This window comes from Neodiprion lecontei, chromosome 2 (assembly GCF_021901455.1).
Source record: "Neodiprion lecontei isolate iyNeoLeco1 chromosome 2, iyNeoLeco1.1, whole genome shotgun sequence".
NCBI lineage: Eukaryota > Metazoa > Arthropoda > Insecta > Hymenoptera > Diprionidae > Neodiprion > Neodiprion lecontei.
In genome coordinates this window covers 38,784,018-38,799,155 of record NC_060261.1, presented here as the reverse complement: position 1 = coordinate 38,799,155, position 15,138 = coordinate 38,784,018, and the positions used below count along the sequence as shown (strand labels likewise).

At 38.5% G+C, this 15,138-nt stretch overlaps 3 protein-coding genes across 10 annotated transcripts in view; 2 read left to right on the top strand and 1 right to left on the bottom strand.

Annotated features, from left to right (window-relative positions):
* Positions 1–3,245: 3,245 nt before the first annotated feature.
* LOC107219680 (elongation factor Tu, mitochondrial) lies at positions 3,246–7,330 on the top strand. 2 transcript variants are annotated; one of them, XR_001525587.2, is made up of 7 exons: positions 3,246–3,368; positions 3,614–3,666; positions 3,761–3,923; positions 4,136–4,443; positions 4,693–5,354; positions 5,455–5,707; positions 5,941–7,330. XR_001525587.2 is itself a non-coding variant. In XM_015657987.2 (6 exons), exons 1-6 carry the CDS (start codon positions 3,332–3,334, stop codon positions 5,639–5,641), a joined length of 1,410 nt encoding a protein of 469 aa, XP_015513473.2. In that variant the 5' UTR covers positions 3,246–3,331; the 3' UTR covers positions 5,642–7,330. The 2 variants fall into 2 exon arrangements, 1 of the variants encoding a protein (XP_015513473.2); XM_015657987.2 differs by having other exon boundaries at positions 5,455–7,330.
* LOC107219681 (GTP-binding nuclear protein Ran) lies at positions 6,856–9,091 on the bottom strand. 2 transcript variants are annotated; one of them, XM_015657988.2, is made up of 3 exons: positions 8,937–9,091; positions 7,934–8,398; positions 6,856–7,769 (listed from the first exon to the last, which is right to left on the bottom strand). In XM_015657988.2, exons 2-3 carry the CDS (start codon positions 8,363–8,365, stop codon positions 7,554–7,556), a joined length of 648 nt encoding a protein of 215 aa, XP_015513474.1. In that variant the 5' UTR covers positions 8,366–8,398; positions 8,937–9,091; the 3' UTR covers positions 6,856–7,553. The 2 variants fall into 2 exon arrangements, with proteins under 2 accessions (XP_015513474.1, XP_015513475.1); XM_015657989.2 differs by lacking the exon at positions 8,937–9,091 and adding an exon at positions 8,539–8,876.
* A 121-nt stretch (positions 9,092–9,212) lies between these two features.
* Positions 9,213–15,138, top strand: part of LOC107219674 (syntaxin-1A) — an 88,735-nt gene continuing 82,809 nt past the window's right edge. For 4 of the 6 annotated variants that reach the window (XR_006902621.1, XR_006902619.1, XM_046730348.1 and 1 more), the window contains exons 1-2: positions 9,214–9,424; positions 10,891–10,977. Coding sequence is in view for 2 of the 6 variants with exons in the window: in XM_046730348.1 (XP_046586304.1) it covers positions 9,392–9,424; positions 10,891–10,977 (120 nt within the window). In the remaining 4 variants the exon portion in view is untranslated. Of the gene's footprint in view, positions 9,425–10,890; positions 10,978–15,138 lie in introns of all 6 variants that reach the window. The other 2 variants (XR_006902618.1, XR_006902620.1) reach the window with 1 other exon arrangement.

The window sequence follows — 15,138 nt, the reverse complement described above, 5'->3', positions numbered from 1 at the left end:
TTACACGATTAGAACGCGTAGGGAAACGGCGCATCCCTTCGTTCCGCAGCTTGCCATCCTTTTCTTCGTTCCCGGTAAATGAATAAAGCGTATTGAAAATCGTTGAACATTGTTGAGATTGCCATTATTTTCCAAGATAATGATCCCAGTGCTGCAATACGATCGTGAAGTAGACCCTTTCTAGTTTCGAAGTCAATCATACTTTTCCTTGAGGTTTCTCTCTGACTCAGCATTGCGAATTAAAATGACGAAGATAGCTCACTTTAACTCTAGAACGGTAACGTGTTTTTTTAATTTTTTAATTTTATGTTACATATTCCAGTAACAGGGGGTGAAACAACGCGCTAATCTTGTAAATTGCATTTCTCGGATACATAATATTGTTAAGGGTCCTATAGGGTCTCATTTTCTTCGTTTTTAATTAAGAATCACGTGGACCGGAAAACTTTTTTTTACTCTCGGACAATGAAATCGAATTATCATCTGGGTATCGAGTCGAAGACGTAAGCTGTATTCTTGGGGCGGGGTCTTTTTTCGTCTGGGTTCAATTTTATTAACACTTCTATGTATAATCGAACTTTACTTTATTCAAACTCGCAATATTGGTTTGGCGTCAGGTTAAAAAAATCTTTTATGCATCTCATCTCGTTGCTCTGATTCTTAAAAAACACTTTAATTCCCCGAATAAAAAATAATCAACCTCTTTTAATTAGTTCTCACAGTCGTCAAATCATAATATCGCTGCAGTAGAACTCGAATTCCTATAAATTAATTATACAGGTTTCTTGTTTTTAACTTTCAATACGTCGAAATATATGCACGAGCTGAAATTTTGTTATTCGCACTACCGTCCAGTTGGTTCGCTCAGCGCTGACAATTTGTAATTCATGATTGAAATTTACGAATTGTGAACTGGCTACCTAACTGAAAGTTTCGCTCTTCTGAACGGTAAAATACGCCACAGATACATGTTTATAACCATTAACACATACTGTATATCGATAAATGAAACTAAATTGCCGAGTAACTTCACACTAAATATATGTAGAGACAAGTAAGTACGAAAGTTTCGAAATTTGCTAATCCAACAACGGCACCAACTCACACTCGCCGATGTTCTTCTGCATTACGATTTATATTAGCTTAAGTAGCGTGAAATGCTGTGAATTATAATTCCCAACCGGTTTCGGAATAAAAATGATGCTGCAATGCAGGGTATTTGCACAGCATTAAAACTGGTATATCCAGAAATCGAGTCGATCCTCCTCACCTTTGACCTCTTGGTTGTCATTTTGGGTCACGTTACGGTTACACGCCAGGAAGACCACGGTATTTTTTTGTACATAAGAAAGTGGAAAAGGAAATGGGGCGAGGCTGTTCATTTTATTGTGTCTAGAATATATATTTGAAGACAAACGTCTGAGCGGTGATTATAACGCTTACCCGTCTCGCCGAAGAAGGGTTTACCGTAAGGCGTGAATTATGTAGGCATATATACGGACGACGGACCGACGGAGCATTTGTCAAGTTATTTCTGACGTCGTGTAGGCACATTATATGTTATGTGTATACATACCGTGGTTCGGCCTTATGGGCAACAGGAAACTGCCCAAGACGTTGGTAGCATGTAAATTGCTGGAGGTGACATAACTCAACCCGCCTCCACGGCATATTTTACACCCATACTTTAAAGGATAAACTTATATCGAAATTGGAAATGAATCGACCTTGAGTTCATCTCGACAGTTTGGTATGCGCAATTTTTGTTTACGTTTGATTTTGCCCGCGCATACCGTAACCGAGGAACTTATGTAATGACCGTAGTTTAAATTATGTAATTTATCATTATTAATGAAGCTTGTAATTTGAGGAATTTTTATTCTGAACGATAATTCATAATACAGCTTACTAGTGATACTTTAATATTTCAACGTGTGATACTTATCGTGCAGAAAGGGCGACGCGAAAATTGACACGGTGCAGTTTGGCAACTTGAACCGCAAGCGTCAATTATTTGATAATAGAGCTGGTGGTGTTGTGCAGATTTATAATGATCTCTCTCATCGTCGACGACGTTTCAGGCATATCCGGTGTTGTTGAACTCCAACACGACAATCAGTGCTACAAGGAGATAGGTAACGTTCAATGAAGGAAACCAGACGGAAACGCGTCATGCGCAATCCTTCGAAAAAAGCTGCATGCACGGAACCCTGGAGATTTATTATGGTAAGTAGATATGAAGTATGGTATCGGTATGACGGTATGACTTTGAAAATTTCAGGTGAAATACATGGTATTGATGTAATACAACAACAATTTTTATTGGTCCAAACTCCATTATTTGCTTGGCTTCCATGTTCCGCGTACTATTTAACGAGTAAGTTAAAATTTGTATGATTATGAACGATTTCAGTTTTACGATGTAATCGAATTACGTATCTTCGACGATTCAAAAATCACAATATATTGTTATCTATTAATGATAAAAATGCGATAATGACAAACGTTGAATGGTGAAAACGTAGAGAATGCGTAAAATTTAATTCGGTGGATCGGTCGATTACTCCTAGAACCGTTTATAATTGCAGATATCAGTATAGATATATTCATAAATAGCCAGGTTACGGGCACATTCCTGAATTTCAATGAGCCGTCGTAAAATTATCAGGAAAAACCGTTGATTTTATTCACGTCTCTGAGATTCATTAATGAAATGAAAAAAAAAGAATCGACAATTTTATAGTCCCACTTACCCACCGAGATGACAAGGTAACAGTAACGAGTGGCGCCTGGATGTTGCACGCGGTGCTACATTTATGTATAACTGGTTGCCGTCATTCTGATCGTACATGCCTCGCACGTTGACTGAAGACACTGAATACTATACCTCGCAATTCGATTCATTAGAAATAAATAATACTTTCGTTAAGACAAGTCATGTTGAACATTTTTTGAAAAATTACATGTGACATGATTGTAAAGAAAATGGAATCATTCTTTAGTTTTCATTTAAATATTGCGAAAATTACAAAAAACCGCCTGTACGGCTACGCTTAATTAATCAACTTCAGAACTATGGGGAAGAGCAGTTTACGCTATTGCCGTGATTACCAAAATCAAACAAATCTCAAAATATAAAATTACTAGCCATTATCGGTTTGGAATTCGATTTATTCTGCTAAATTTCACTATTTTCTGCAAATTTATTTTTTCAATCAGAGCGATTTCAGCGGAAATTGGTGGGAGGTATATTTACGTAACAACCTCTCCCTCCGCGAGTCGGCAGTTCTACCGGTCTTATTGGGAATCAAAGTTTCTTGGTTAGAAAATCATGGCGTTGGTTTCTGCTAGAGCAATTTTCAGTCCAGGTAAGTTGCAAATTTCGAAATGTTGTTAAACATCGTTGACAGCTGATGAAAGTAATTAGCTGGCTGCTGCTGATGAGCCTGGGCGCCGAGTGTCACGAAACTTAACCTCGTCAAACCGTCATTTCGTCAGACGGCCAATTCTTCAGAGGTTATGGCCGTTTCTGTGCCTGATACTCGCGTCTGACTTACAAAGATGACCCTCTAGTTATCAATTAGTACGAACAGTTATTTTTCTTGTGTTACAGTTCTCCGGCTGACGGTGAAACAAATTATCGGGAACCGTCAACTGACCAAATACGTAAGTGTAATTTTGACTGTTCTGCTATGCTTAGTTTGAATTGAATTACTGGCTGTGATTACTGAAAACTCGTTTCATTCTTACCCTCTAATAGCGACATGGCCGGCTCTGTGCAAGACTTTTATTACCCACAGTAACAGCCCAGCGATTTTATGCCGAGAAAAAAGTATTTCTTAGGGACAAGCCGCATTGCAATGTTGGAACCATTGGCCACGTTGATCATGGCAAAACCACACTCACCGCAGCCATCACCAAAGGTCGGAAGATGCGTTTTTGATTGACGAATTTGAACCTCGTAAATTATCACTTGCAATCGAAGTAGTCTAATAATTAGTTAGTTGTAACAAAGTTTGTAAAGTTAGAGAACTTGATGTATTCCAAAAATGGTTGCAGTCTACCTAGCACATGTGTGTTTTTTCAACCGAATGACCCTGCAATATGGATCACTTGTAATATTTGTTTTCCACAGTACTCGCTGAGAAGGAAATGGCCACCGCAAAGGCGTACAATGAGATCGACAATGCGCCGGAGGAAAAGGCACGTGGAATTACTATTAATGTAGCCCACATTGAGTACCAAACTGAGAATCGTCATTATTCACACACGGACTGCCCTGGACACGCCGATTACATAAAAAATATGATCACTGGGACCTCTCAGATGGATGGTGCCATTCTCGTCGTCGCTGCCACCGATGGTGCCATGCCCCAGACAAGGGAACACTTGCTTCTCGCTAAACAAATCGGCATCAACTACATTGTCATTTTTATCAACAAGGTAGGGTTTACATTCCTCATTCAGAGAAGTTCAAAAAAATTTCATTACATATCTGTTTGCTAAAATGTGGCATTGACAATGTTTGAAATGTAGTAGTATCAAACTAACATAATGAAAGTTGTTCTAAAAACACTTAGAATCATAATATAAAACTTCATCGGAATTCCTTGCTAAACAGCTTTGTTCTGTACGATTCGAAGGAATCCTTTTTTCTCTTCAAATATTCAACAATGTTCTTACTTATCAAAGGTTGACGCAGCTGATGAGGAAATGGTTGAGTTGGTGGAGATGGAAATTCGCGAACTCATGACAGAGATGGGATATGACGGAGAAAATGCGCCGATCATAAAGGGAAGCGCACTCTGTGCTCTTGAAGGAAAAAAACCTGAAATTGGGTCTGAATCAATTACAAAGCTCCTCGAGGAAGTAGACAGGTACATTCCTACTCCTGTTCGCGACCTGGATAAGCCATTCCTACTTCCAGTCGAACAAACCTATTCCATACCGGGCCGAGGGACTGTTGTAACAGGTCGATTAGAGCGTGGAGTCCTGAAGAAGGGAAATGAGTGCGAGTTGGTTGGTTATGGTAAAGTTCTTAAAACTGTGGTAACAGGAGTAGAAATGTTCCGACAAATATTGGAAGAGGCTCAGGCGGGAGATCAGCTTGGAGCTCTTATCCGAGGTGTTAAGAGGGATGATGTTAGAAGAGGCATGATACTTGCGAAACCTGGAACCGTCAAAGCACAGGATCAGGTTGAGGCTCAAATTTACGTTCTCAGCAAGGAAGAAGGGGGCAGGGCTAAGCCAGTTCTCAACTTCATGCAATTACAAATGTTTTCAAAAACGTGGGATTGTGCTACCCAAGTGCAAATCCTTGAGAAGGATATGGTCATGCCAGGAGAGGACACAAAGTAAGATTTCACACGTTTCGGTACATGCCACTTTGGGTAAAAACTTTTCATTTATTTTTCCATCTTTTTCCCATATATTTATTATTTTTATCATCCACAGGCTTCTACTGAAACTATTTAAGCCAATGGTATGCGAACAAGGTCAACGGTTTACGATACGAGATGGAATTGTAACTCTGGGAACAGGTGTCATTACAAAAATATTGCCACCTCTGAATGAAACCGAAAGGTTGGCACTTACTGAAGGAAAGAAGGCCCGTGAGAAGAAATTAGCGAAAGCGAATTAATTTAGCAGTAATACCGAACACACATTCACATTGTTATCACTTTAAAGCTCGAAGGCAATCCTAAAGGTAAAGGAGATATTGACCCATCTGCCCGTTTCCATTGTAGTCTGTTGGTGTTGTTAATGATCAGTATAACGATTACCCAACACTCAGTAATAATGTAACAGAAGAGCATCTTTAGCTAATTGATTTCTCTCAAAAGTTCGATCACGATTTTTTAAAGCAAAATTAAACAATACATCAATTAACGACATTAATATGCCTTCTAGTTATACGTTTTACATGCATTTCACTTTAAGGTTTCGTGTTCTGTCAGCGCGTATAACTGATATTCCAAAAAAATGTGATTCTCGAGAGTGACATTCGTACCATTGAACTTTGGAAGAATGGTAAAGCATGACGCCAATTATACCATGAAACATGAACCGAATGTTGTTACTTTGAAGCTCCAGATGTCCAGCCGCTTTTTTTTTTTTTTTTTTTTTACATTTTCTTGTAAGTAAAACCATTTTAATTATCATACCGCTAGTGTAAGTAGTACCTGTAGATATTGTCGTCAATAAAATTGAGAAGAAAATGTTCGGATCGGTTTTCCTCAGCGAATTTTTCATTCAACCACAGCAAGCAACATCTAAATACTGAAATAACAATAAATGGTAAACGAAAATGAAAAACGCAGAAGAATCAGTTTCATTGTTGATTTATTTATTTCACATGTATTAGCGGTGTAATTTTCTCTTCGCATAAATCCTTCTCTATTGATTGATAACGAAAGGAAGAATTGATCGAAATTACAACGTTCAAAAATTCAATACTACTACATAATGTAATGTTTAAAGTGATGTTAACATTGTTACAAAAAGAAGTAATCGAAATTTTCCACACAGTTTGTGAAAAGAAGTCTGTCACACAAATTTTCTATTTACGTTAATCAAAGAAAATAAAAATAAAAAACGAATAGAATAAATTAACTGGTTCGAGTACAGAAGAAAAAAGAACTGTAGGTAATTTTTGTTACAATTTAAATTCAAGCCGAACAAAGCATACATACACTTTCGCTTATAAAAATAGTAAACAGTCCTCAAGAACGTGGAAAGACGCAAACATACTCTGTCCATACGAGTACAATTCATGGAACGATATTACATAGTTTAGTAATTATTTATTAATAATCTACCCTTTCAAGCACACACTCGCAGACAACAGACAATCCCTAAAGTAGCCGGTTACTCCCAATAAATACCATTGTTACTTTTTTTTTTGAACCATTCTTCTTGTAATTTTAAATTCAGTTTAGTTCACAGTGAGCTAACACGCATTCTTATGCAATCGAAGGACTTTTTCTTTGCAAAAGTATCTTTCGTGTATATTACGATTCATGTTATAATTAATCCTTGTCATTAAAAATAAGTCAAGAATTTAACACATGTTTCAGTATACGGTTCTAATTTTGAAAATAAAGCAAAACCATTGATTATTAAATAAGTTAAATGTATTTTAGTATCCACAAATACAACAATTGTAACCAGCATACAAGAAAAAAAATGATTGCAGAAAAAAGTAGACGTTAAAAATTATGCAGTCGATGCATTATTCACAATAAAAAATTTTAAAGTGAACAATCACAAAAATATCCAACTTTAAAACGCGCTAATTTCATAATCGAATAACTACAATGTTATCAGAATACTTAAAAAAAAAAAATTTCTATTTAGTTGGATACTCAAGTAATGCGATATGAATTACAAAGAAAAATGATAAAGGAATTTTCATAAAAGGAAAGTTCCTTCGACCGATATTTATATAATTATTTTATTCGCATTAAACATTTAAGGGCGAGCACATGACGTGCAGTAAGGCGCTCGCCAAGACCTCGCAGTAAGGCCTTCAGCATTGATTGATGGTAATGAAACTAAAGGTCCTCATCGTCTTCCGGGAGCGCTGTCTCCTGAGCTTCTTTGAGATCCTTTTCAATTTGTTGCTGCCATTGTGGGTCCATTGTGACTTCAGGTGGCAGGAGAGCCGGCATAGCGACGAACTCCAAGTTAGGATCTCCGATCAGTTTGCGAGCCAGCCACAAGAACGGTTTCTCAAAGTTGTAATTACTCTTCGCACTGATGTCGTAATACTGTTAAAATCAAATGCAAAATATCAACAAATTGCATTTTTCTACATTTCAAGTATCAAAATTATTTTAAACAGTTTGCACAGATGTTCGAACACAACAGAAGCAGCTATGAGATCGAGGTAGGGAGTCTGCGTAAATTTGCATCAACAGAAAGAACAACATACCTGAAGATTCTTCTTCCTGTGAAATACGATGCTCTTGGCTTTGACTTTTCTGTCCTTGATGTCAACCTTGTTGCCGCATAGTACGATAGGAATGTTTTCGCAGACTCTAACTAAATCTCTGTGCCAGTTTGGTACATTTTTATAGGTGACACGAGATGTTACGTCAAACATGATAACGGCGCATTGTCCCTGGATATAGTAACCGTCTCGAAGACCTCCGAATTTCTCCTGCCCAGCAGTGTCCCAAACGTTGAATCTGATCGGCCCTCTATTCGTGTGAAATATCAAGGGATGGACTTCGACGCCCAGTGTCGCAACGTACTTCTTTTCAAATTCACCCGTCAAGTGCCTCTTGACGAAGGTCGTTTTGCCCGTACCTCCGTCGCCGACGAGGACGCACTTGAAGGTGGGCATATCGGGTTCCTGAGTCATCTTGGCTGATATTGTTCCAACGTTCCTGCCTCACTGTGAACAATATTATCCAAGGATTAAAGGAGGTAAAATACAGGGCGGAAGCGAAGATCCGCGTGGCGAGAAATAACTATAACGAAATATTCGTCTACGTGGGACAATCACGCGCGAGAAACGTGACTTGTTAATCCAACCTCTATATATGTATCATCGGTACAGACAGTGACGCTGACTATGAAGACGGATCGAGGATCGCGATGATGCCTAACCGAAAGCCAAACGCCGGCCTGAACTTTCGGAGTTTATCGCGACACAGAGATGCCGGTCGGTTCGGTTTCCGCCGCGTGCGTTCCACGCCGGCATTAAACGGTCGAGAAATGATCTCGTTAAGCGTAGAAATGGCGCCGCTCGGTTGTATCAAGGGAAATTGATGTTAAAAGACCGGTATCGCCGAGAAGCGGTAACCGACTCAAGTTCAACGTTTTTCGAAATATATCCGTGCTCCGTTGGTGAAAAATGTCGAATATTTCAGAGCGGCAAGGGAATTTCCCGGTATAATACGATGTACGTGAAAATGGGCGATAAAACTCACCGTCTCGCACAGTCGTTATGGTTCACAATGGCGTTCCTCAGGGTAGGCGAACGGCGGTAGAGGACCTCGTCATTCGTCGGACGCGAGGGTCGATAGGTTGTGAATGAAAGTGGTGCGGTTAGAAGCGAAAAAATAAGAAAACAATTATGAACAGGGTGTGTTTGCAAAATAAAAAACGGTACGGTTGTGCTGATGAGAAATAAATCGGCGAAGCGACATCTGACGTGCGCCGTTTTGACGTCAGCTGCGCATGCGCACTAATCGGCGACGGCACTGCAGAAGCAGGCGAATCGCGAGACGTATCGATTTTATGATCGTGTCTCGCGGTTAGTGTGTCCGTTTCCTTAGTTTTTAGTGGCTGTGCATCCTCCTCTTACATGGATAAAATCGTGAATGGGATTATTTACTAGGTGGATTTTGCTCTACGCCCAGTGACTCGCGACACGTGATAAAACATGACCAAGGATAGATTAGCGGCCCTCGTCGCGGTGAGTTTATACACAATTACACGCACCTCGCTCCTGCTGCCGAGCCGCTAGACAACCGTTCACAACCTCGTAACGTGTTACATTACGTACGAATATACGATGCCAGTCGAGATACGCTTGTCACGGCTCGACCCACCCCGATAGTGCGGTTGCCGGATGAAAAACAATGCGTCGAATTGAGCCCGATAGGTTAACGTCGTTTTAAACGTGCAAAAATCGCTCCAGGACACTTATCACCTACGTCCTGGCAACCGCTTCGCCGGTATCCTTAGGTGACAGGTGTCTATGGTCCGCGTCATCGGCCTATTTCAGCTGCTGACTGACTTCTCTCCTTCTCTCTCTCTCTATATATATATATATATCTCCATATATCTCTATGATGCAGCCAGTGAGCTGTCATCTTATCTGCCTATGCCCCACCCCTTTGTCGCTTTCATTACCTGTCAATCTCGTAACAAAAGATATTTTCCTTCTTCCGTTTTTTATTCTCTTCCTCCCACTGTCAAACCGTATTAGGAAACGACGCTTAGTTCTCTCCATATCGAGTCGGCTCTAATCAGATCTCGAATCAGATTCGTCTCTTCTCTTTTTTTTTTGTATTCTTTTGATTGTAGCAATTTCCGGCTAATTCACCGAATCCAATCAATTGGCAGGAAAATGTTCGTAAATATCGTTTACTACGAAAGTACGAACGGTTTTCGTCGTATTGACACAGTGCGCGTACACATCTGTACACAGAGCTGTATTATCTCACATTTGTACACAGTACCGTTGATTACTCAATCGTTCCGTTATTCCGAGTACAATACCTAGTGTCCAGATATTTTTTCACCCCTCCGATTTGTTGAATATCTGTAAAAATTACAAAACAACAACGCTAGATCAGTAGATGAAAAACTTTGCGTCATTTATATCGGTGATTCGCACGGTACTGCAGCGAAGAAACAACTTGTGTACTTTGATTACGCATCGAGAGAAAGAGTCACGATGAAAAACAACCCTGTGCTAACTCGAATGTCAAATCCTCCGAGAAGGCCGTCGGCACATTCTTCCGTCCTTCAAAAGCTGTTCCACATACCCGACGGCGTCACAAATACACAGTAAACTTGTCAGTTTTATCACTGAAACGATAATAGCTCCGGGATATCATTTTATCGTATTATTCGTGCGCATTGGGTTAGAAATATTAGGCATTCGTTTGGCAGGGTTTTCCGAGTATGATTCTCGTATCCTTTTCCGTACGAAAAATGTGAAATCAGTTCTTGACTTGACCGGAAACTGATTATCGGTTGAGAATTCTTATCACCGGTTACTCGGCTGGTTGTTGCGTGAGCGAATCGAGCTTCCTCTTCTTCGCAATACCTTGAAAAATTTTCTCCGCAGAGACGTTGAAGTGACAGTTTTTACGTATTTAAAATGCACGTGTACGTTATGACGATAATTGAAAATTTTTACTTTTTTCACAGGCTCAGTCGGACGATGACGACGTGGCGGACGAGGTGTCCGTCAACGTGGGAGGGCAGGATGATTTCATGACGGAATTCTTCGCGGAGGTGAGTTTGAAAAATTCGCATTAAAGAGGAATGGAAGAGAAATCGACGAATCGAAAGTATACGATTATACACATGAAGCTTTCCGTGACATCTCGATCAAGATTCTACGTCGATGTCTCAGATTGGCTTTGTGATTTTTTTGTGTCTAAATACATGACGAAAAATGCGATCGCAATTTTTTTCAGAATTTTTCGACCCAGAGTATCTCAATTATGATTTAAAAAGTTGAAACGAAAACTCCCGATTTAGACACCTATTAGAAGTTGGAGATTTCATAACTTCAAAAGATAAATGAGAATAATAAAAAATTGTTATTATTCGATTGCATTTTTGATATAAGATTGAACACAAAATTGTGCATTATTAATAATAATAATATAATTTTGAGAATGATAATTTTTTGTCATTTCTTTTACTTATCTTTTGAAATCGTGTCATCTCCAACTTCTACGCTACTGAAATCGACGTAGAATCTTGATCGAGATGTCACAGAATGCCCCATATGTACATATGTGATGAATGAACGCCGATCCACGATTCGCCTTTTCGTCGAGTTGACAATGCCGTAATAAATGTACTTAACTATCTTCAAAACTCTTATCGCAATGATGAGAAAGAATATTTCTATATCATAGGTACAATGATTGTTACACATTCTTGTCGCACACTTATACTATATACCTTTACGTAATTTTTAACCTCTGATTGCACGTAATCGAGGGATATTTTTTTTTTATCAGTTTATTATCACAGATTGCAAATCTACAACCGGCGGTCGGATAATCCGGCGCGTTTACTTACTCGCAGTGTTAAAAAAAAAATCGTAGCAAGACTTGAGAAACGTTATCCCGTATCTACGCGATATATCGAAAAGTTTATGTATACGTGGATAATAATTGAATTACGATAAATTAGTAAACGTATTAAAGGTTGTTGACAAATAACTCTCGTGTTCTAGTTGGTCTAATTTTATTCTTTTATTTGCCGTATGCTTTTTCCTCCTGAACACGATTCAAGCGAAAGTAAAAATAAACACAAGAAAGTTCTGAACCACAACACTCGAAAAAAAAATAATTTTCCAAGCCACGCGGGAAATATCTGCCGATTTTACGCAAAAGCTTTCTTCCCGTATAGAAAGAAAGTTAGGTTTAATTTTAGCGTTATTATACACTTATATGTAGCAATAATTATAGGGCGGTATAGGTATCAGCAGGTGTCGTTACGATTTATTTTCTTCTATAATTACGTATCTGGTTCAGATCGCTGTGCTCGGTATAAAGTATAGAACCTTGTATATATCTGAGCCGACAGTCGGCATATGATAAGAGCTTTTATTGTCGCAAGGTCAGCAATTAAGCATCATGATTCATAACGATAGTGGGACGTATTATATTTTACTCACATATAATAGCCGTTTAATGGACGTGTCTCTTAAAAAAATATCGTGTTATACTCAATAGTATTCATGTTCGCTCGATTATCCGTCAACTTTTTCTTATCTTCGGTCCAATCTACGTAAATATAATTATCGCCGGCAATTGTTGGATGAACGCGTGTTCAGAATACGTCATAATTGATTCGTACGTTAAGGAAAACAAACAGGTCATTCAACCGTCTTAGTCCGTAGAAAATAGACAATTTGTACAGGGTCTGTACCGCTCCTTAAATATCCTTAAATATCGTTAAATCCTGGAATTATCCTGGCAAACAGATATTGCTCCTTAAGTCGTGGAAAAGTTGACGTAATACATTTTTGATTGAAAACCGCGACATTTCATTTTTAATATACGGCCGTGAATGCGTTCAATTTTAGCAGACGGACCATTTGATCGTTAGCAATTTTCTCTCTACATAAACAGCTATATAATTTTCTTTTGATTCAACATGTAACCAGCTAATCTTATCCTTGAAAATTCATTAGAAAAAACAAATTGCGAAAACACAAAAAAAAAAAAGACATATTTTAGCGGTCGGTTCAATGAGACGATAAAACCGCGCAGAAATAACTAGCAAGTATGATGGTAGAAAGTTCGAATAATTTAAATCAAAGTGCGCGATAAAAGAAAATCAAAAAAAAAAAAAAAAGTAAAAAACCGGTGCATTCGACTCGAGGTCCTGGCACTTTGCCACTCCGAAAACATCCCCCCGGTCCTGTGATCCTCGAGCCGGTTTGCAACGGCATCATGGTCGTCCTTTTCCTCCTCCTTCTTTCCAACTATGTGTTACACGGTAGTTAAAACTCCCGGAATCAGCCAGTCTTTTTCCCCCTCACCTTCAACCGCTGTAAGCGGTTGGTTTCGGAGTGAAAAGCGATCAAAGGAAAACTTCCGGGTGAAAAAGAAATTTTCTAAAAGCTTCTGGAGCCGGTTAAATTACTATATGTAGGTATATATATGTATATATATATCACACCTTTTAGCACCGCATATATCGTGTGTGTTTCTTCGCGTTTAATACGCTGTGCAGCCGCAAAACATTGCACCAGGAGCATACAGGTATACTTGAATTGAAGAGCGGAGAGAAAAAGGAAGGATTCATCCGATTTTTATCGTAAATTTTTATCTCACGATTAATTTTTCGCGATTATTATTCCGTTCGCCGAAAAATTTGCCGCATACCGCCGTTATCGATGAAAAAACTTCCCGAATATAAGTATTTATTTTTTTCCATTTTTCTTTCATTAATTTTCATGTTGCTAACGATTGATTTTATATTCGTAGTTAATACGAATACTCTATAGGTACATGGTTCTCTATTGACATTAAATTGCAAAAATTTATTCCATCTTCTAATATTGTTTTCTGTATAAAGATGATTGCATTCTTCAGAATCGTTCAGTCCACACGTAATGCAGCACAGACGTTTCCATGAGTTTTCTTTATCTCTGTACAACACTAAACGTAGGGATTTCTAAAATCTGTGGCAACAAATCGTCCGATAATTACGTTTATTTTAGTACTACTATGGCAGTTGTGGAACTTTCTACGCCGCCAGGTCCCTCCCTCCCTCTCTGCCTGTATCATAGTATCTATTATCGGTTTAACCGACCGTTATCACGTAAAACGAGTTGGGTATGATACTTCATTCGTTAAATATAGCCTGAAACCCCGTGCGGCAACTGCGGACAAAACAGGGTGCAATTTTGCCTCGTATATATCCGGGCGAACGAACCTCTCGTGAATCGTCCCTGCATGAAAGTTGTACGTGTAATATGTATCGCTGGTCCGGAGAAAAACTACGCAACTTGTGTTTCTTTGCTCGTTATTTGTTTGTTTTTTCTTCTCTGTTATTTACCACATATTTACAACCGTTTGGAACCCTTCATTTCTAATCGCAAATTTTCTCATCAATTATTATTGCAACCAAATGATAGCAAGAATGATGAAAACGCGTGTACGTCTGTAGCTTGTTCGTATGTTAAGTTGAAAAACAAATTTATACCGTGTTGAATCATGTTTTAGCTTTTTTACTTAGCTTCGTACACAGCTTTCAAACTTTTTCAATGTCATGCTTAAGTCATCGCTGCACGCGCCTCTTTTTTTATCCATCTATATAGAAAGCAAGCCCATGGCACCATGTCTGTATACCCGTATATAATACATACATACATGTGTATGAATATCGTATGAATATAACGCATTTACGTTTCGAAGGCAAGCGACGATAGTAAAAAAAGCTCTTTTTCACTCGTCACCCTGTGTATGGATTATTTATGACTGAAATTTCACCATTCCAAAATCTCTACATTGAGATTTCAATTTCTCAAGTCCAAGTTTTTCACATTTGTTGCGGATGTCGACAAATTTTATGATACGCATATACTGTTTTTCATTTATATTTATTATACATGTATATGTATATATGTCATATAGTGTTACGGTATTGAAATGGAATTTTATATTTGAGAAAAGAATTTGAACCGAAAAAATTTGGCTGCATCTAAATCACTTAAAACACAATATATATCATCTTTGTGACGAAGATTTATTTTCTTTTATTTCGAAGTATACGTGCAAAAATTTTTCCGATGAGAAAATTGTGATTTCATCCACGGAATATTACATATTTATATACGATGCCACTGAAAAGGGGACAAGGGAAATTACGTCGCACGCTATGTACGCATTTGTACGATTATTATACGTCATGCAAAGGTAATCT

What these genes read in the sequence shown, in the direction of transcription:
- LOC107219680 (XM_015657987.2), top strand. Translation starts at nt 3,332, where the DNA reads ATGGCGTTGGTTTCTGCTAGAGCAATTTTCAGTCCAG. An exon ending in TAGAGCAATTTTCAGTCCAG is followed by an intron (nt 3,369 to 3,613) that starts GTAAGTTGCAAA and finishes CTTGTGTTACAG; the next exon opens with TTCTCCGGCTGACGGTGAAA. An exon ending in ATGCCAGGAGAGGACACAAA is followed by an intron (nt 5,355 to 5,454) that starts GTAAGATTTCAC and finishes TATCATCCACAG; the next exon opens with GCTTCTACTGAAACTATTTA.
- LOC107219681 (XM_015657988.2), bottom strand. Translation starts at nt 8,365, where the DNA reads ATGACTCAGGAACCCGATATGCCCACCTTCAAGTGCGTCCTCGTCGGC. An exon ending in ACAGGAAGAAGAATCTTCAG is followed by an intron (nt 7,770 to 7,933) that starts GTATGTTGTTCT and finishes TGATTTTAACAG; the next exon opens with TATTACGACATCAGTGCGAA.